Genomic DNA, 19,023 nt, shown 5'->3' with positions numbered 1-19,023 from the left:
TTTAGTATTGAAAATTACAAATTACTGGTAACTTGGATGGATTAGACCAAGATCTTCATTTTGAGCTCATAAACGATTGTTTTGTAATTGAATAAGATTTTGAGTAGATACTTAGATTTAAACTTACTCCAGGTAGGTTACATCTCTTAGATCTCTGCCTAGATAGAAATGAGAAATTAGCACGAAAACCGAAATTAAATTGCGAGAAAATTTGTCATTTTGTTTGAGTTTATTGTTTTGAGACAAAAGTGTCGTAAAAAAATGAGGTGGGATTTTGAATGCGATGGTGAAATTAAAATTGATGAAAGGCAAAATTTTTCAAGCACAGGTATTTTGTACCACTGTAAGGTAAGTCAATAACATGAACAGGTTATTTTTGTCAAAAAGTGGTCAATCCATTGTTGACCATTCTCATCTTTTTTAGCACATTAATGAACCGTATAAATTCATCCACGGTGTCCACCATAACCACCATTATGACCGTAGCCACCTTGGTTGCCATGACCGTAACCACCTTGGCCGCCGTGACCATAACCACCTTGGTTGCCGTGATATCCACCACCGCCATGGTGTCCTCCACCACCGTGATGTCCACCACCTCGGTTTCCATGATATCCTCCACCTCCATTGTATCCACCTGTTTGGGTAGAAGGAAAAATTTCATTACAAACTGTACAAAACAAATGTCTTGAAAACAAAACAATTTTCACAAACGCCTGATCTTAATAACCAATCACGTAAACTGATTACAGCATACATTAGACAGTTAAGAACTAGTACGGTTAGAGCAAAATTGTTGATACAAGATCACAAACAAAACAAGTGCACTTACCTCGAGCGGCATAAACAGTTGCTATCAAGAGGACTGAGAAAAGGAAAGCGAACAAAGTAACTTTAACCATTTTGAGTTATTTTAATGTTAACACAGGTTGAAATGTATGGAAAGATGTCCTAACAGTTGAATGTTTACTTGATTAAAGTGTAATGAAGAATGAAAAAATTTTCATGAAAGCCAACAATTTATACACAAAGGTAGATTGGTAACAACCGAAAAAAAGGATCATTGGCCTGACCCTTGACAGAGTGAGATGGTAAACAAGAGGTGAGAAAGAAATGGTGAGATTTCAAAGTTAACCAATAAGAACGAAGGAGATAAGAAAGAAGAAGAAAAAAAAGGAGGAAAAAATGAAGATGACTAAAACAGTTGAATACAGTCTGACATTTTTGTTTTTATTTAGTTTCTCTTTCTCTGTTTTTGTATCCCAAAAACCGGATTATTGCCCACAAAAAAAAGCTAACTGGCTTATGAATGAAGTTAGCCCTATCAACGGACAATTTAGAGATTTATCAATTCTCCATTTAACCTTGTGTATGGTGACCCTGATAACTCTTGATTTATTCAAGTTCATTCCAGTTAAAAATGTTATTCATCTTGTCAAATCTTCTTCCATTTGTGATTCTCGGCCTTCTCCCTGTTAATCTTTAAGATTGGGTTTACCAGCCTTTTTCATCTCTTTTAAGTTCTAATAATCATGTGAACCTGTAACTCATTTCTTCGGGCAAAGGCGTCTGCGGTAAATTGATTATCTTGGTGTATTACAAAACGGTTTAATCAGATACATCTTGTTACTTAATTTAGGGTCAACCAAGAAAGTCACCCTTCTTGTAATTAATCTTTAGAAGGATTATTTGATAACCTGTCACTCAATTGAGAAATATGATTTAGGTTATTTACCGTAAAGCCTTTTCTTTGCTTTGTGTGACATTATTACGATTATTATTGATGGACAGTTTGGGTTTGGAGGTGATTATATTCAGCATCACCCAATTATTTGCCGAACCCGATGAAGTTAACTGAAAAACATTAAAATAAGGAAAAGGTTGAATGTACTCTGAAGGTGAATTTTGTTTTCATTTCTACTTTCACATGAAATGCATTTTAAGGGCCCAACAAAATGTAATAGATGTAATTGATGGTGATATTAACAACCTTGATATCTATTAAGCCTTGTTATTGTGTTCACTTTTTTGCAGCATCTCTTTGGTATTACCCTGAAAAATGGCCTGGAGGCTGAATAAGCAAAATAAACCAATCAAATGGCCAACTGTTTAGTTATTTTCTTATGATTGTTGGAGATCATGGTTCTTGGTTGGAGTTAATCACGCAAATTTGGCAAGTTAGTGAGAAAGATTAGAAATCGAAAGTTACAAGCACAGTGGGACCAACCACAACCTGTCCGGACAAGCAAGAACCAGGACTGAATTATTATTTAGACTACTAATCAACATCGTTCACAGTTAGACAAAGAAATGGTCAAAATTAAAAGCAGCCTATCAAATATCAGCTCATGGATTTAATCTCATAATCTCACCTAAATTAGGTTAAATAAATCACCAAAATGGTCTCACATTGATATTACTAAGGCACTAGAATCAGTATTAACCAGTTAAATCTTTGACCAGAAGCAAAGCTGACTCAACTCTTTACACTTTTACCTATGCCAATCAAACCATAATTATACAATTAATACATAAGGAGTTGAACCAATGTCGTTTAGTGTCGATCGCTCATGAATGAAGCAAAATGTGACCAAAAATGAACGCGTGGTTGGATTATGATCGAGAGTTGGTTATTAAGTGATTCGATGATTTTTTGTATTGAGTTTACACCAATTTGTCAATTCGTGCTCCATTGATTCTGACAAGAATTAGAATCAAAATGCCAAATTTTTCCAGAAATTACAAAATCAGTCAATTTTACTCAATAAGGTGATTGATCCTCTGTAAACCTGTTGATCTTGCATCCACATCTTCCTTCAAACTCCTAACCCGTTAGAAGCATTGTTGAGCTTTCAATAGGATGAATCCCAAGGAGAACAGAGATTTGAGCAAATCTGGGATTTTTGTTATGCTTCTGAACTTTTTTGATCAATGAAATCTGGCAAGTAAAAAAGTTACATTTACAACGAAACCATAACAACAAATAAAAATTACCTTATATTAATATTTCTATGTACAACAATAGCAAAGCCTATGATTTGAAAAATCATCGAAACTTCAACCAGGATTAACTCTTGATACAAAATTAGTCTTTCAACGAAAAGCAGGACAATCAAATTTAATGGTACCGATGCAAAGACACCATTGAAACCTGTTATTACAGTAATCCCTCTCAAAATGCGACTCTTTCGTGTAATTGTCTATTTTCAAGGCAAATTGTTTAGACGCTGTTTCGTTCGTTTTTCACATGTTTTTTCACGATTTCATGAATTTCTTAGTAATTATGTTTGTTTTAATGTTTGATTTAAGATCTCTTTGAATTAAATTAAATTATTTTTAGAAATTTTTAAAATAAAAATTATTTTTCGGCCGTATGAATAGACCGTTTCCCTGGTAACGTCGCACTTTGAGAGGGATTACTGTATCTGAAGACGACTGGCAATATTCAAGGCTTCTTGGACACAAATAATCTCAAAAGTCCAGGAATAACTAATATGGACGATGGAAATGTTAAGATTCAATAGTTTCAAATGTTATCATCATCTGATGTTACAAGCAAAATCAGTTTTAATTTCTGTTGGCAAAAGTCAACCACAGCAACCATTACTTGATGATTTTATGTTAATTACTTTGCAGATTCAAGTTCATTGATTTTATGGTAAAAGGTTAAATGTTAAACTTCATTGGCAATGAGTAGTGCTATTGGATTGGAAGACAATTGAATTGACTTGGATTGATTTTTGCCTGAGCTTAATCTTAATCTACTTCCTTGAATAAACAGTTGCCTTAAAAAACTGAGATTTGATTGAAAATCATGAAAAAAACACATTCTAAGCTCTGAAATATCTTTAGCCTTTCAAGGATGAAAGGTAAAAAGAGATTTGATATTTTTTGTACCTTTCAGTAAAAGTCAATTTCATTGCAAGTCCATATTTTTCTTTCTCTCATCAACCATGTTTATATCCCTGAGAAATGAGTGAATCAATGAAAAGAAGCAAAAAGCATGCTGATAATTTCATGATGAAAACGGAATAAAAGTATCCTGTATAATCTCGTGATGAAAGGAAAGCTTGAAAAGGGCCATGAAATTTTGGGAAACTTGAATAGAGAAGAGGAAAAAGGAATCATGAAATGATGAAAAAAAGGTTAGTTAAAATGGGAATTTTGCTCTCTTCTGGTTCAATTAATGATTAAATCTGGATTATATTTGGATCATGTTTTACTTCAGGCTAAGGTGAGATAAAAGAAATGAAAAGATGAAAATGTTTCATTTAAAGATGATTGAAAATCAAATTGCAAATGTTGACAAAATGTTGTTTATACCACAGGAACCATTGGACAAGGTGAAGGGCTTTTGGTTCAATGAAATTTCAAGATTGAAAAGTGTGAATCCAACATGAATAAATACAGTAAACAAAAATTACTTGTTGAATGAAATGATTTACATGTTTTTATCCAGTTTATTAATTTCAATAGTTGAATCCTGTTGAGATCCTGAATTAGATTGACTGTTTTTTGCACTGGTAAATCCTTTATTTTGATGCTTTACATTGGCTTTATGACCAGAAATCATCTGTAAATTACACAAGAATCTAATTGTTGTGTAATGAATCTGAATGAATGAGGGCAAAAGCAGAGATCGAAGCTGAGTTAACTAGCTCAGAGTGAATCTATAGTCATGAACTTAAGCTTGATTATTAAATCGTGTTCAAGTGTATGCAAACATTACAATATTACGGATACATTACATAATGTGTTTTAAGTGCACATTTTTCGCACTCAAATGTATCTATATTTATGGGTGTTTCGATGATTAGTGTTGACTTTTGTAAGATTTCTCAGCGATGTTGTCAGTTGATTGACAGTTTCAGGTTTGACAGATTTTACAAGTAAGATACGCTCGCAAGATCCTTGTTGATAGGTAATCTCACTCCGATGAGACTTCGAAGGATAATTGTAATTCTTGCCATTATTTGGAAAATTCAACTAAGGCCTGAGTCTGATTTTACTATTAAAAAATTCTCGCCAGAATGACACAAACTTGACCCAAGACAGTTAACGAATAAAACTTTTGATCTCAATAGCAAGAGTCATTCAACGCAAAAAGGCATAAATTGGATAAAAATTTCTGAGTTTTGGCTATTGATGAAAATTTGTGAATTTTATCGATTTCTATGACTAGTAAGCAAATGCCTTGATTTTTTTGGTAAATTTGATCTCCGTCAATCTTCATCATGAACCGGACTGAAGTTGAGAAATCAGTTGAAAGAAGTAAACACTATTCATTGTAACGCCAAATACAATATTCATTAGTACACTTTATTTCATTACAAACCGTGTTTTCATGCATTTATTGGTTTAATGACAAATTGATGCCGCTCTTTCCAATTTTATTTGAATTTCTGTATTTTTTTGGCATCAGCCTTTGAATTTTGCTGATTTTAGATAGCTTCATGATTTAGATAGTCGATCAAAAATAACAAAATGAAGAAAATACAAGTTTCTATTTTCAGTATGAATTTCATGTTTTAAAAGCATCTTTCAATGGGAAAAGTATTGGAAAAATATCAATGTTACAAATGGTTGTCAATTAATATCTAATCTTGAAAATTTCAATGATAAAACTTAAAATTTCAGAATAAGTATTAATGAATAAATATTAGCCATTAAACAGATATTTGTTTTCAAAAACGCCTCATTTGCAATACTTGATTGTATACAATTAAAACTTGAGGCTTGATGAAAATCAACAATGAAACTTGTTGAAACCTTCAATTGACTAATTTCCGCACCTCTCTTCTGTCTTCATCTTCATCATCTTTCATCATTCTAATTTATTCATTAGACGAGAAAAAAGTTCAAACATTTTACAGTTAAGATGACACTTGAAAGAATCAAATTGTTTAAAGTTTAACTCAAGGATAAATCATTTCGCTAACCATTATCAATATCTTATTCAATTTTATTGCCTCCAATCCAAGCTATCGCAATAACTTATTATAAGATCAATGATTATCTTAAACGATAACACTTTTACTAGATAAATGTTTACCTTTAACCAATTCTGATCAACAATTATGCTGGATACACTTGTTGAAATCACATGCACTGTTTGACTCAATGACTGACTGATTGTGACTATTTCTTACTCTCCATCTCTGTCTATTTTATATCTCTGTCTATATCTTCATCTCTTTCTGTGCCAGTGTCTCTCTCTGTATCTCTGTCATTCTCTGTGTAAAATATAAATACAATTGAACAGTTTGCCTTTTCAGTCAATGTTTTAACCAGCAATACGACTTGAATGAACCTTGTTTGTTGTGAAAATAGTTAAATTGTTTCATTGCCTTTGTATTTTAATCCATCAAATTAACACCTTAACCGAATCATCATCACTCTAAATTGACTAATCATGGCAGAAAGTTGTACTAACGCGCTTTTAAGTGATGATGAAGTGAAAGTTATTCAATCAATCTGGTCATCAGTAATGAAAGATGCAAATACACATGGAATGAATTTTTTCCTCAAGTAAGTAAATTGGTTGATTATTTTGTTGACTACTGGTTAACCATCTTTGGGTAAATCAAATTAAATAGATGCTTTTGACACTTTCAATGGACCCAAAGTATTGGATATTAAATTTTGAAGGATTCATTTGATTCTCAATCATCTTCAAGTATCTTTTCAAAATACACAAAACAATTGAAATTTTCAATAAAAATTGATACAGTTGAGACAAGTAGCTGAATCACAATCAAGTAGCTCATTGATATCCAAACCAATGTGATTTATTGATGTTTACCTCTAAAATTAACCCAAAATTTTGTCCTCTGTCAGTTGAAATGCATATAACAATTCAAATTTTGATCAACTTAAACTGGTTAATAAAGTAACCAATCATTGGACTAGAGAAATGGCTGGAAATGGTTTAGAATGGATCAAATTGTAGTCAAAAATCAGCTGAAAACTGTTTTAAACCGATGTGAACAATTTGCTTTGAAATTGTGAAAGATATTAAAGTTAATTTCATTCTTGATTGCTTCTAATTGGAGTTGAGGAGATAACCAGAAAATATATAAGATGAGAAGGCAAAGTCTATTATAAGTGACTTTGTTTGTCATTTGTATCAACCTTCAATTGACTTTAATTAATCTTAACACAGCTCAATGGAAATGTGAAAAATGTAAAATTTAAAGAGGGAAAAAAGCTGATCAGAATTGGGTTGAATATGGTTAGGAATTAGATTAACCAAAATTTTTGTTTCATTCAAAAAGTGGTTTATATTCAATGTTTACATTTGTCTTTTAAATAATCATCAAATCTTGAGGCCTAAATACTGTTAATACCTTATTCCTATGAGAAATTAAGAGGCAAAGGTTAATTTTATAAGGCAAACCTTCAATGAGACTCAACATTTTCAAGTCAAATTATCCTAGCTCGTGTATTATATGATTAAAAAGCAATCAACATTTTTGCATTGCATTAATTGAACTTATTATAATCAGTGTTGTTCAAAGTAAATTAAGCTTCATTTACATTTCCATTGTTTGTACAAAAAAGGTTCCATTCTTAATATTATTGCATACAGCTTAATTGTATTCAAATGGGTAATAGATTTGAACAAGTTTCTGATTAAAATGTGTAGACATTTGCTGTTTAATGGATGTCATAAACTACTCAACAAGTAAACTCTAAATGATTTGTGATGTGATATTGAAAATTGCTCAATTAGTTCTTGATTTGCTTTGATTTTCATCAAATTCAAGTACAATCTTGTAATTATTTTATATTCAGTTGCCTCACCAGGAAAAACAATAGATGGCAGTAAGACAAACATCAAACAATCACTTTTTGAGGGAAAATGAACGCCATCTCTTAATTTCTTTGTCATTTTTTTATTTTTAGCTCTAAATCATCGAAAGAAATTTCAATTTCACTGAAAATTATGAGTTCAAATCTTAATCTCAACAATTTAAATGTCGATTTGTAAGATCTCGAGTTTATGACTGATTATTGTTCAGTATGCTTGCTCAATTTGTCAACAGTGTTAAATTTACATCTTTCAAGTCAACTGCTTCGCATCTTAAGTGTAAATATTTCTGATATCTAACATTTGTATTCCTAATTAAATATTTACTTTTTACCATCAGTTTAGATTAATAATTTCTTTATCATCCCAACAGATTCTTTCGAGAAAATCCTACATTTCAAGAACGATTCGCAAGCCTTCGTAACTTGAAAACCGAGGAGGAAATGAAAGCGTCCAAGCGTCTTAAAGCCCATGCAGCTTCAGTCTTTCACGCAATCACTGCCTTGGTTGATAATCTTGATGATCTTGAGTGTGTTAGTGATATGCTCGAAAAAATCGCCGCAAATCACTTGAGACGTAAAGTTAATTGGCCCTTTTTTGATCGAATAGCTTTGTGTATTGTTGCTTTTCTTAGTGAGACTCTTGGAACTCAAATAATGGATTCAAAGGCAACAACCGCATGGACCAAAGTTCTCAATGTAATCACGGAAACGGTTAAAAGAGTTGAAGTTGAACAACTCGAGACACAAAGTGCTTCATCCTGAAGATGGACTGTTTTCACTTGCTAAACTTGGACCTTTCCTTTTCTCTGACCATTATAATGAGTTAATGACAAGCAAATACAAGCGATTACAAAATTTTAGGTGTTATTTGACTAGCTGTGCTTTAAACTCTAACCTCCCACTTATGTTTCAACGTTCATTCATCTGACTGTTAGCTTCTGACACCATTAAATTCCTAGTTTAGCAATCTGTAACCTAGCTTTCCAAAGTGGTTCTTTCTAATCAAGTTTTTATCATGATACATGCGACGACCGATCAATTGGATTAATTTACTTATGTTCAAGCTCCATCTATCGTTTAATAATCAAACAAAATCGCTCAACAATTTTGACTTTTAATAAACTATGTTTATAATCAACTCAAACAGTTAATTTGCAAAATGTTTATTGAAAGGTTGATACGGGAATTGTTGAAATATTGCTGAACGTTAGTGATGTATGATATTGAAAATGTCTGAATTTGTCAAATTGCTAAAGATCAGCATGAACTTAAACAATTGTTGTTTAGATCAAGATTATGTTGATAAAGTAAATGAATAAATTGTGCTTTTAGTATTGAAAAAAGGTTTTGATTTAATGGCAATATATCGTTAAATGTTTTGCTTTTTGATTGTCTTTCAGTTCAATAGATCATTTTTCATTGCAAGAAATTACATAGATTTTCCATATCATGACTGTGGTAATAATTTAAATTTTAAATTTATTTAAAGACCATGAAGCAAAAAGTAATTAGCTGATTGATGACATGTACACGATGAAAAGTTGAATGTTGATTAGAAATTTGGTTCAAAAAACAATCAAAGTGTGCATAGATATGCAAGTAATTTGGTGATTTTGGTAAAAGTTAGTTTCACTTTTGGATCCATTTTTCAAATCATCAATCAAGTTGATTAAGTGACAATGGTTAGAATGATAATCCATTTCTGACGATAGCTTTCCTTATTTTTCCAAATTTGAGGCATTTTCCCCACCAAGATCTCTTCTTGCATGTTGGTTCCTTTTTGAATACAAAGCATTTGGTTTGTACAACATTGAAAAACATTTTACCCACTAAATTGGATGATCCAGTGTTTGATATACGAAGACAAGAGCGAAACCTAAAAATTGAATAAAGAGAAGAAAAACAATTAATAGAAATGATTGACCAGAAAATGTCTCAAATAAAACTCGAGCGTAACTCAGATATTATTAGATACATGTATTAGGTTCAAGACTAGATTTATGGGTAATTTAATGATGATTTAAGGATTGACAATTGCGATTTCTAGTTAAATTGAAATCTCAAAATGTCCAACATAATGTCACTGACTGATGTCTACTAATGAGATATAAAGTTGATGGATGCAGACAAAAGATGATCAGGGATAAAGGCTGAAAGAGGAGGGTGAAGAAAAGGCACAAGGAAGGAGCACAAAACACAGAGACAGAAGATGAAATGGAAGAGATCAAGATGATGATAAGTTGGTCTTAAGAAAAGATGATGCTGTTAACAACAAACAAAATCGAATCAAGTTGACCGTGAAAAACAAGTGGACACACAAAAGTAACAAAGCTAGAAAATATGTTGATCATATCATAAGAAAGGGATGATGATTATTATTTCTGTATCCAACCTTTATATACAGGGGGAAGAATGATGACCATTGGTAATACACAAAGAAGATGATAAAGAAAAGGAAAGAAAGATAATTGTACCATTAGATGTATTTCATCTTAACTAACCCAAAAAATATACACTTGCTGTTGACGTGAATTTGACCGTTATTATTGTTTGAGGGACTGTTTATACATTATCCTTTGATTTGTTACCATAATGGGTTAACCAATTCATCTGAAATTTTTTCTGATATACTTTCAATCCTTGATTTACAATAAAATAAAATAATCAACATTAAGTCTGAGAACAATTAAGAATAACTGTTAGCTAACCTGTGCTTGAATAACAACAATGAAGAAATGATTAGTAGTGAAAATGAAATGATATTGTTGGTTAGTTGGTCAGTCAGTCAATAGAGTTAATCTGATGAGCAACAAAAAGGATTAGTGATTATTATCAATTGATATAATTGAAATGATGATTGGATACAAAAATGATCATCATATTTACTATTCTCATCTGAATCTGCTCAACTTCAAAATCTACTCATCATTTTCATAGTTTCATCTTTTAATGATGATATGATCAAGTTAATACTCTTCTCGGCGACTTATCCTTTTTATCCAAAAGACACAATACAAATGAATAGTTTCTGGTGGATACTTTTTTTCCACGTATAATAATGTTACTTTTTTGCCATCTCAAAATATCATTATGATGATGTTACCCTGCTAATATCGATAACAATCATTCTCACTCTGCCATCCTCCTCCTTATCTTCCTCTCTCTCCAACATCTTCACCGTCTTCCATAGTTAATAAGTCCATACAGAAATGATATAAAACGTTTTTCTTCATCTTTTTCCTCATAATCATCCTTTTCTTTCCTATTCTCCTGTAAACGTTATTATCATTTACTCATGATATTTTCATGTATCCATACATCTTCTTACTGATCTTTTTTTTCATTGATGCTAGGTTAATGAATAATATAGAGAGTAAAATGATGTACAATAATGCAATTGATTTGTGTACTCTATTGATATCCAATTAAATTTATCACTTGAAACTATTCTCTCATTTAACCTTAATGAAGACAGTTGAATGAACAAAATATTAATACATTGAAGTATCAGCTTTTCCGGGTTTGACCTCATTCTATTCCATCTTTACATTAAATCCACCTTTACCATGATGATTAATATTAATCATGATTATGATCATGTAAGCATCAACCAATTGTTCAACTTTATCATTGGATTTCAATTAACCTGCATATCAATATGGGTAAAAGGTTTGGTTAGGTTAGCAGGGCGATGAATAGCTCGACTTTTGGGACACTTTGATTTTTATAATGAACGAATGGACTTGCCTTTCATCACAGTCACAATGGCTGATAACATAGAGACGATAATTGAAAAGATGATATTTCCGAGTTAAGGGCAAAATTGTGTATTTACAGTGATCATGATCTCGACAGCATCGATCAGTTGAACTTCGACGGCCAAGCTGTTTAAAGTGATCACTTGTGGTTCCTTTGCCACACCAATTTGTTCCCGGAAATGTCATTAAATCAGCTCGTTTCCAGCGCTAAATAAAACAACCAAATAAAGATTATTATTAGCATTATTTTTCAATTTCGGGTTGACAGTTAAAGAGAAAGTGAGAATCAATTACAAAATGAATGACAAGCAGAGGCAACCAGATTTTGAGGCAAGACATATTGAAAGATTGTTTCCAATAGTTAAATACAAAGCTAAGGTTAATGGTATAAATGTACAAGATTAATTAGCATATGCATATTAAAAAGCTATGTATTCTAATCTTGTTAGGGTCAAATGTTTTAAATTACACTGTGAACTTTACGGTTATTTGACAATTGACAAATTTTCTCACAGATACTTCAGGCCTGTGCTTTACTCTCAATTGCAAATCAAATTTATTATTGACAAGGCTGCAAGATTCCATCTGGCAATGTCAGAGTCGTAATTAAACGTACAATATGATTCTCGATCATATGAGCATATACTGACCTTTGACTTCAATCGCCGGCGAATTAAGGTATGAAGTTGGTCACATTGGTTGATCAGGAAATTTCGTTGTGAGACAAACATTGCTTCGGGTTGTAACTGTAATCCTCCATTTCCACCATCTCTTGAATTTGAAAACAGCTCATGGCTAAATTATGATTAATAGACATAAAAACTAATTAGACCTAAAACATAATTCTTATTAACCTAGATTATAATTTCTATAAAAGTCTAAATAATCAACAAAGAAATAATAGAAAGTTGAAACATCTTGTGCGTATACACAAGACATGACTTTCACTGAGCACAAGTTAGCTTATACTCTGATTAGAAAGACAGTAATTCATCAAGCTATCATTGAAAATGTAGCTATTAATTGAATAGTATTAACCTCAATACCTAATTAAACACTGAACTTGATAATTTATAAATATGAAAAGAAGGTAAAAGCATTTGCTTTGGATGCTTCAATCTTACCAAGTCCCATTTGGTGGATCAACTGTTAGCCTTTTGATAGTTTCCGGATCTTCACTAAACTCACAATCAACCAGTTGGTCATCAATGTACCATAATTGTAAAATATCATGTCCATTAGTAATCTGATAAACACACAAAAGATAAATGAGAAAACAAAGGAACAGAAAGAATAGAAAAAATATCAAAAATTAAAAACTCCATTCACAAAGAGTAACGTCTGACTTATCTTATGTTTCTCTCTTAACCTTACACTTAAAATTATTGAATAATATTTAAAAATTGAAATTTTGATAATTACCTGTTGTAGTCGATAATTTTGAATCTTTGTTTCCATTCCAGTTAAATTGTTCCATCTCACTTTAATTGAAACCTCACCATCTGACAATGTAGTCTTTGAAATGTGATTAAAGCCTTCAAGTGATTGGTTCCCTCCAACACTGATGTCAACTTGAATAGCGGGAAAATTGATCAAGAAAATGTAAATAATGACAAAAACTTTACAAATGGCCAGTGGAAACATGAGTAACACTAATACAAATCGTAGTTATCAAACAAAATGGTAAAATCCAAATTCAAATCCAAAGTACAAGCAAACTTTAAGCAATAAAAAGAAGTGAAAAGTTTATCGTAAACATACAAAAAAGAAATAGTGAAAGAATTAATTCAACTCCAATTAAACTGCTAAACAGCAATTAATAAACAGTGCAAACAAAATACAATCATAAGCTGTTGAACTAGACTATTGTGGACAACGATAAGAGCGACAATAAAGGCAAATATAAAAGCAAAGATCTCCAAAAATTGTCAAACATTTTGGTCCTTTCGGGATCATGCGTAAGTCACCGAAAATAAAGTCAAACAATTAACAATCAACAAAGTTAAGCCAAACCTTGAACATCTAGTTAAATCAGAGCCTCGAAAATCAAGCAAGAATCAAGACAATCAACAAAAAGAATCGTCAATTGATCTTGACTAATAGAAGTCGAATTAGAAAAACAAAATTTTAATCAAAATTTGCTTTTCACCAATGTATTTGATATTAATAGGACTTCCTGCATGTTGGCTTTGTGGCTTAGTTGGTTAAAGCGCCTGTCTAGTAAACAGGAGATCCTGGGTTCGAATCCCAGCAAAGCCTTTTTTTATTCTTGCATCAGGCTTGTGCTTTTTTAAGCCGTGTGTTTTGGTTGATTGGCTTTTTCTCGGACTTCTCTTTTTTTGCTTATCGGTGAACTTTATTGGCCTACTTAAGTAGACTTTAAGTTGATTTTTGTTACTCAGTTTTGCCTGGTTCCTGTTTAACTGTTAATGTTGGATTTTTTTTTACTCTGTTATGGTAAGTCTTATTTTGTTTGTTGTTCCTGTTGATGATGAAAATTTTTGCCTTTTTTTGTTTTTTTTTGAATCTATTTGTTTGTTTATTGTAATCTTTTGAAGGCTCTTTTTGTTTGATTTTTTATTATCTTTTCCATCTTCTATGTGCTTCTGTCTATCTAGCGGCATCATTTTTAATCAATCTTTACTTCTTTCTATGTTTTTCCACTTTACTTTTCTTCCTGTTCACCCTTTAGTAACTCAGGTATCCTTTGGTAATGCGTCTTCATCTTTAACCCTTTTCTGGATTTAAATTTTACTCTGTGATATGTAATTTTTGCTGTTTGGTCATCTATTAACATCATGATTGAGTTGGAAGTTAAAAAAGAACCCAGTGAGACTTGGAGGGAAACAAATGGTGACAACATTGGAAATGCTTCCAATGCACAGCTGACTGGAGGTAAAGTTGGATCATCATCGTTCTTGCAGCTTGCTGGTTACAATGGTGTTGTTCAAGATGGTGAACATCTTAATGGAACTTCTATTAACAGTTATGGCAATGGTGGTGATGCTGGTCGTACTGAGTTAGATGATTTGGGTGAGGAAATACTCCTCGAGGAAAGAGATATTCAAATTTATGAAGAGCTTCTTACCAGAATGAGAAATGAGGTTATCATCAAGGAACCTACATGCAGTCGTTTGATTGTAAGTGAAAGGAAAAAGAAGATTAATTTAAACCTTGAAGATGAACAAAATTGTCAAATGATCACCTTGCCCGAAGATCATCTCAATAGTGCTTGGTCGTCCTTTAGATATCCGAGAAATTATGATGATTTCTTGGAACTTATATTCACATGGGCTGATAATTATCTCAATGATCAGGAATGGCCTCAAGAGGAAATTTTTTTCAAGTTAAGAAATTACGCTTATGCACCAAAATATACTTCGTTTAAATTTTATTCTCAAGCATATCTGTCAAATTTGGTTGGATTGTTTTATGCAAAGCTCAAAAAAGAAACTAGTAGTTGGCAAAAATCATCGAAATATATAAAAGACAAAGGAGTTATCGGTACAGTCGACACTGTTAAAAGTGAAGATCAATGGTCTGAAATAGTTTTCAAGCTATTAACTGACTTGGATACTCTGAAATTTGGTAACTGCTGTGTCTTAAGTGTCGTCGATTCTTACAATTCTTCTGACCGACTGTATTTTGGCTCAATTCTAGGAAAAGACAAAATATCGATTGAAAACCGAAAACTCACCCTCTTGACTGTTAAAGTTTTTGAATTCGTCCCCGTTTCTGGTGATAAATTCGCTTTATTAAGCTTATTTCGTACTCATCATATTTATACATCCGCTGAATGCCTTTTCAAATTAGAGACATCGCAATATCTTCAACATTATCTCAGTCCAAGCTTAAAATCAGGCCCTTCTGGTGTACAGCTTAGACTTGATGAAAAAACCTTAACCGATTTTGATCGTGATGCAATTTTCAAAGCAGTTGATACTTTTTCATTGTCAATACCTGATATCTCCCCAGTTAGTTGCATAGATTTCAGAGAAATGGACACATCACTAAAAGATCTTACAGATTTTGTTGTGGAAATTTTACTTGCCATGCGATCAGCGCCACTTGACATTCGTTGGATCAATTTGGATATTCCAGCTTTGGTAATCAGCAAAGATGAAGATATACTTTCCTCTTTACATGAAAAGTTCAAAAAGGCTGATTTTTCTATTTATCGAATTGGTAGTAAAAGTTCACCAATAAATTTGCGTGAGAAAATTCCGATGGTCAGCAAAGCTTTAGCTAAAGCCTTTTCTCGCACAAAATTCCTAGAAGACGCTCCCGAGTATGAAAAGTTAGTTGAACAGTGGGATTTTGTTGATGAAGGAATATTTCAGAACGATGAGCAAAAGAAATTGTACAACGAGCTAACTGAAGTAGCCAAAATTTTCGCTCTTCGCAATTCCGCCGTTGTATTGGGAAACATTTACGATGTATGCAATGATTTAGCCATCAATAGCTCTTTATGCCAAATACCTGTTTGTTTAATTCTCGGAGCCTCATCGATTCCTGAATGTTTTACTCTACCGCTAATGAAATATGGTTGTGAAAAATTTATCCTAATTGATAGAGAAATCACTTCAGGGACCAAATCTCTATTCAACCGTCTTGTTTCAATTTACGAAGAGGAACAATTACCTGTTAAAGGAGCTAAATGTTGCATTGTAACAAATGTCAAGAAAAAGGTTAAAATACCTGAACCACCCAAAGTCAGTCGACATAAAATTATTGAAGAAAGTGCCAAAGACTCAGCTTCAACTTCATCAACAACGCCAGGATATAATCCTGAACAACGTAAAAACCCTCGAAACCGTATGCCCTATTGCCCTAAACCCACCGCTAACCCAACCAATGATTCAAATAAATGAGTCAATCGTGTAGGGTGTCTTTTAAATTTGTACAATTTGTTAAACTCAAATTTAAATCTAATTTCTCATTCACCGTTAGAGTTCAAATTAACAAAAGTACAAATTTAAGGGACACCCTTTTGGAAAATATTCAATTACTTATAGTTCAAACTAAAAAATTGTTAATAATAATTAATATATTTATTTAAGTTGACATCATTTCTATAAATTAATTTACAAAAAGTTAAATTAATTATCATAAAATTGATCTTTGCAAAAATTAAAAGCCTTTATTACCTAAATTGTAATGCTTTTTCACTTCTTTATCATCGTTAATAATCGGAAGGACACTCATTTGAACAATTAAACTTCGAGTAATGATGAATTTTAATCAATAAATTAAATTAAATTTGATTTCATTAAACTATTTCTTTAAAGCGCCATCTTTCAACCAAACCCAACTAACGCCATCTACTCGATATCCAAAAATAATAAAAATGTAGGTGAAATGTTCGATCAATTTGATTTCTGTAATTGATTGTTTAATTTTAATATTGTGTTCAATTTAACTTAATTACGCTGTTCTTTTTGCACATGAACCCTCAACTGAAGCGCTCATTAAACAGCCTTTTATCCAGTGGCTGTTTCAAAATTTTAAAGTGGTTCTAGTTCAAACAGTTACTCGAGGATTTGTATGTTCCATTACATCTCCTTTTCAACCTTTTACCTGTTACAAACCTCAAAATTATCATGAAGTGCAAATTCGTCGTTCATCCATTATCATTAATTTTATTACTTTTGAAAAATGCTCACATTCAATAACTTGCTAAATTGTGTATCTCTGCAATTTCGCTATGTCTAATCCATTTCGCCATTGTATTACTCCTTAGATGCTCCAATTATGTTTGTTTTTAGTAAAGCCAAGCTTTCTAGAAAATTTTCTAACCATAATTGTGTAATTAATGTTCAACATTTCCACTAAAAACGCAGCAATCTCAACTCATCACACAATTTGCACAATCTAGTTTAATCTAATTGTTTGTGAATCTCAATACCATTAAATTAATCAACTAAAATTCTCAATGTTTTACTGGTCATCATCTGATCTCTGCTTTTTTAAGCATCAAATGATCTCACAAGTTCTCTATTTTCTTGTTCTCTCATGTATACTGCCTCCATGTTCCTTATCCACCAATTTTGGAGCCACTACCCTGAACAATTTGAATCTCTATACCAGACCATCAGCTATCGGTGAGTCTTGTATGCCTCCATCTAGTACCTGTGCTGATCCTAACTCCATATGTTACCGCAAGACGAATCGCTATCTAGGTTACTGTAAATGTACCCAAGACTATTATTATGATCGTAGATCTGGTAAATGTATGCGATCCATAGCAATAGGCGATCCATGCACAGAGTCAAGAGAATGTCAATCGTTTGATCGACATTCTTACTGTGACTATGGTCAACTTGTTCGTAAACGTCGGCCAATATGTGCCTGTATATCAAAATATGTGTTTAATCATGAGAAACAACGATGTGTACATTGTCGACAAACCCTTAATGATTGCCGTGATCCTTCATCGCCTTCAAGTGTCAATTCCTTGGCAAAGTACAAGTTCGGATTGCTTATCAAAATTATTCTCATAGTGATTGGTTTTTCCCTAATACTGAGCTTGACTTTTTGCTTCTTCATCAAATTACTCAATGGATACAGTAAATCGAGGAGGTCATCTGGTCATAATACACAATCTGGCTCCAATCAACAAATTATAACTACAAGGACTCCAGTAACATCAACATCGGTGCCATCAGTAACTCCAATACAGCCTTCAGCTCCACCTTTGCCATCAGATACTGTTGGCCCAATGTCTACATTTAATACTCGTAACCCTGTTAGATTCAACATATCATCTTCCATCTATAGCAACTCAAAAAGAAACCAATTATCATCTTCCGTTAATAGTAATAGACTGTCACTGGCATCCTCATCAGGGGAAGATAAACCACCCTCTTACGAGGAAGCTATCCATGGATCAAGCCAATGTAAACGTGATCTGGTAATCTCACTTAATCCAAGTTCATCGTTGGACGGCAATCCAGTTTAATTTGTAATTGTATCTACTTAATCAATTGAAGGCCAAAGATGCAACCAAAAATCACAAAATTCATGTAATGATCGGGATTAACTTCCACCTGTTCACTACAAATGGTAATCTCCTCATGGTTTGTCATTAAGGCCATTCTGTACAAGATTGTTTAATACAATTAGTAAGTTAATTATTTGAAAAATCAACCAAAGAAAAGAAATGATAACATATGAATTGTAACAATCAATTTTGTATAGAACTGAATGATTACAGTTAACTGGTAATTGAATTACATTGCCATTAATGCTGTTTTCGTAAAAAAAAGCTGCAAATGTAAATCAGTTTAAATGATTGTCAAACAAAATCACTAATTTTGTTAATATTGAGCTCTTGAGAACAATTACTTCCAAGTCAAAACATCTTTAAATATAGTGTACAAAATTGAATATAAATTTCTGGTTCAGCAGGAAAGGACATTCCGTGACGGCAAACAAAACTTCCACATTGTTCGAT

At 32.4% G+C, this 19,023-nt stretch overlaps 4 protein-coding genes and 1 non-coding gene across 6 annotated transcripts; 3 read left to right on the top strand and 2 right to left on the bottom strand.

The window, feature by feature from the left end:
• Positions 1-210: 210 nt before the first annotated feature.
• Positions 211-984, bottom strand: LOC107366448 (uncharacterized). Its single transcript, XM_015934057.3, has 2 exons — positions 833-984; positions 211-637 (listed from the first exon to the last, which is right to left on the bottom strand). The coding sequence occupies exons 1-2, from the start codon at positions 900-902 to the stop codon at positions 447-449; spliced, it is 261 nt and encodes an 86-aa protein (XP_015789543.1). The 5' UTR covers positions 903-984; the 3' UTR covers positions 211-446.
• Positions 985-6,283: 5,299 nt separating this feature from the next.
• Positions 6,284-8,956, top strand: glob1 (globin 1). Its single transcript, XM_015934152.2, has 2 exons — positions 6,284-6,528; positions 8,184-8,956. The coding sequence occupies exons 1-2, from the start codon at positions 6,413-6,415 to the stop codon at positions 8,572-8,574; spliced, it is 507 nt and encodes a 168-aa protein (XP_015789638.1). The 5' UTR covers positions 6,284-6,412; the 3' UTR covers positions 8,575-8,956.
• A 315-nt stretch (positions 8,957-9,271) lies between these two features.
• Positions 9,272-13,451, bottom strand: LOC107366530 (uncharacterized). Of its 2 annotated transcripts, XR_016198669.1 has the most exons (6): positions 12,993-13,399; positions 12,695-12,816; positions 12,221-12,365; positions 11,560-11,777; positions 10,314-10,451; positions 9,272-9,688 (listed from the first exon to the last, which is right to left on the bottom strand). XR_016198669.1 is itself a non-coding variant. In XM_015934151.3 (5 exons), exons 1-5 carry the CDS (start codon positions 13,212-13,214, stop codon positions 9,496-9,498), a joined length of 900 nt encoding a protein of 299 aa, XP_015789637.1. In that variant the 5' UTR covers positions 13,215-13,451; the 3' UTR covers positions 9,272-9,495. The 2 variants fall into 2 exon arrangements, 1 of the variants encoding a protein (XP_015789637.1); XM_015934151.3 differs by lacking the exon at positions 10,314-10,451 and having other exon boundaries at positions 12,993-13,451.
• A 304-nt stretch (positions 13,452-13,755) lies between these two features.
• On the top strand, positions 13,756-13,829 carry TRNAT-AGU (transfer RNA threonine (anticodon AGU)). The gene has a single exon. It is a non-coding gene; the product is annotated as a tRNA-Thr (tRNA).
• LOC107366487 (uncharacterized) lies at positions 13,799-16,722 on the top strand. The gene is made up of 2 exons (XM_015934106.3): positions 13,799-14,027; positions 14,263-16,722. Exon 2 carries the CDS (start codon positions 14,369-14,371, stop codon positions 16,439-16,441), a length of 2,073 nt encoding a protein of 690 aa, XP_015789592.1. The 5' UTR covers positions 13,799-14,027; positions 14,263-14,368; the 3' UTR covers positions 16,442-16,722.
• The last annotated feature ends 2,301 nt before the right edge of the window (positions 16,723-19,023 follow it).

Source organism: Tetranychus urticae, chromosome 2 (assembly GCF_039701765.1).
Source record: "Tetranychus urticae isolate SD_2017Ah chromosome 2, NJAU_TeUrti_SD_1.0, whole genome shotgun sequence".
NCBI classification, from domain to species: domain Eukaryota; kingdom Metazoa; phylum Arthropoda; class Arachnida; order Trombidiformes; family Tetranychidae; genus Tetranychus; species Tetranychus urticae.
Note: the sequence above shows the minus strand (reverse complement) of the source record. Positions and strands in the feature narration are given on the sequence as shown.

What these genes read in the sequence shown, in the direction of transcription:
- LOC107366448 (XM_015934057.3), bottom strand. Translation starts at nt 902, where the DNA reads ATGGTTAAAGTTACTTTGTTCGCTTTCCTTTTCTCAGTCCTCTTGATA. An exon ending in AACTGTTTATGCCGCTCGAG is followed by an intron (nt 638 to 832) that starts GTAAGTGCACTT and finishes CTACCCAAACAG; the next exon opens with GTGGATACAATGGAGGTGGA.
- glob1 (XM_015934152.2), top strand. Translation starts at nt 6,413, where the DNA reads ATGGCAGAAAGTTGTACTAACGCGCTTTTAAGTGATGATGAAGTGAAA. An exon ending in GGAATGAATTTTTTCCTCAA is followed by an intron (nt 6,529 to 8,183) that starts GTAAGTAAATTG and finishes TCATCCCAACAG; the next exon opens with ATTCTTTCGAGAAAATCCTA.
- LOC107366530 (XM_015934151.3), bottom strand. Translation starts at nt 13,214, where the DNA reads ATGTTTCCACTGGCCATTTGTAAAGTTTTTGTCATTATTTACATTTTC. An exon ending in AAAATTATCGACTACAACAG is followed by an intron (nt 12,817 to 12,992) that starts GTAATTATCAAA and finishes TGTGTTTATCAG; the next exon opens with ATTACTAATGGACATGATAT. An exon ending in GCCGGCGATTGAAGTCAAAG is followed by an intron (nt 11,778 to 12,220) that starts GTCAGTATATGC and finishes TGTTTTATTTAG; the next exon opens with CGCTGGAAACGAGCTGATTT.
- LOC107366487 (XM_015934106.3), top strand. Translation starts at nt 14,369, where the DNA reads ATGATTGAGTTGGAAGTTAAAAAAGAACCCAGTGAGACTTGGAGGGAA.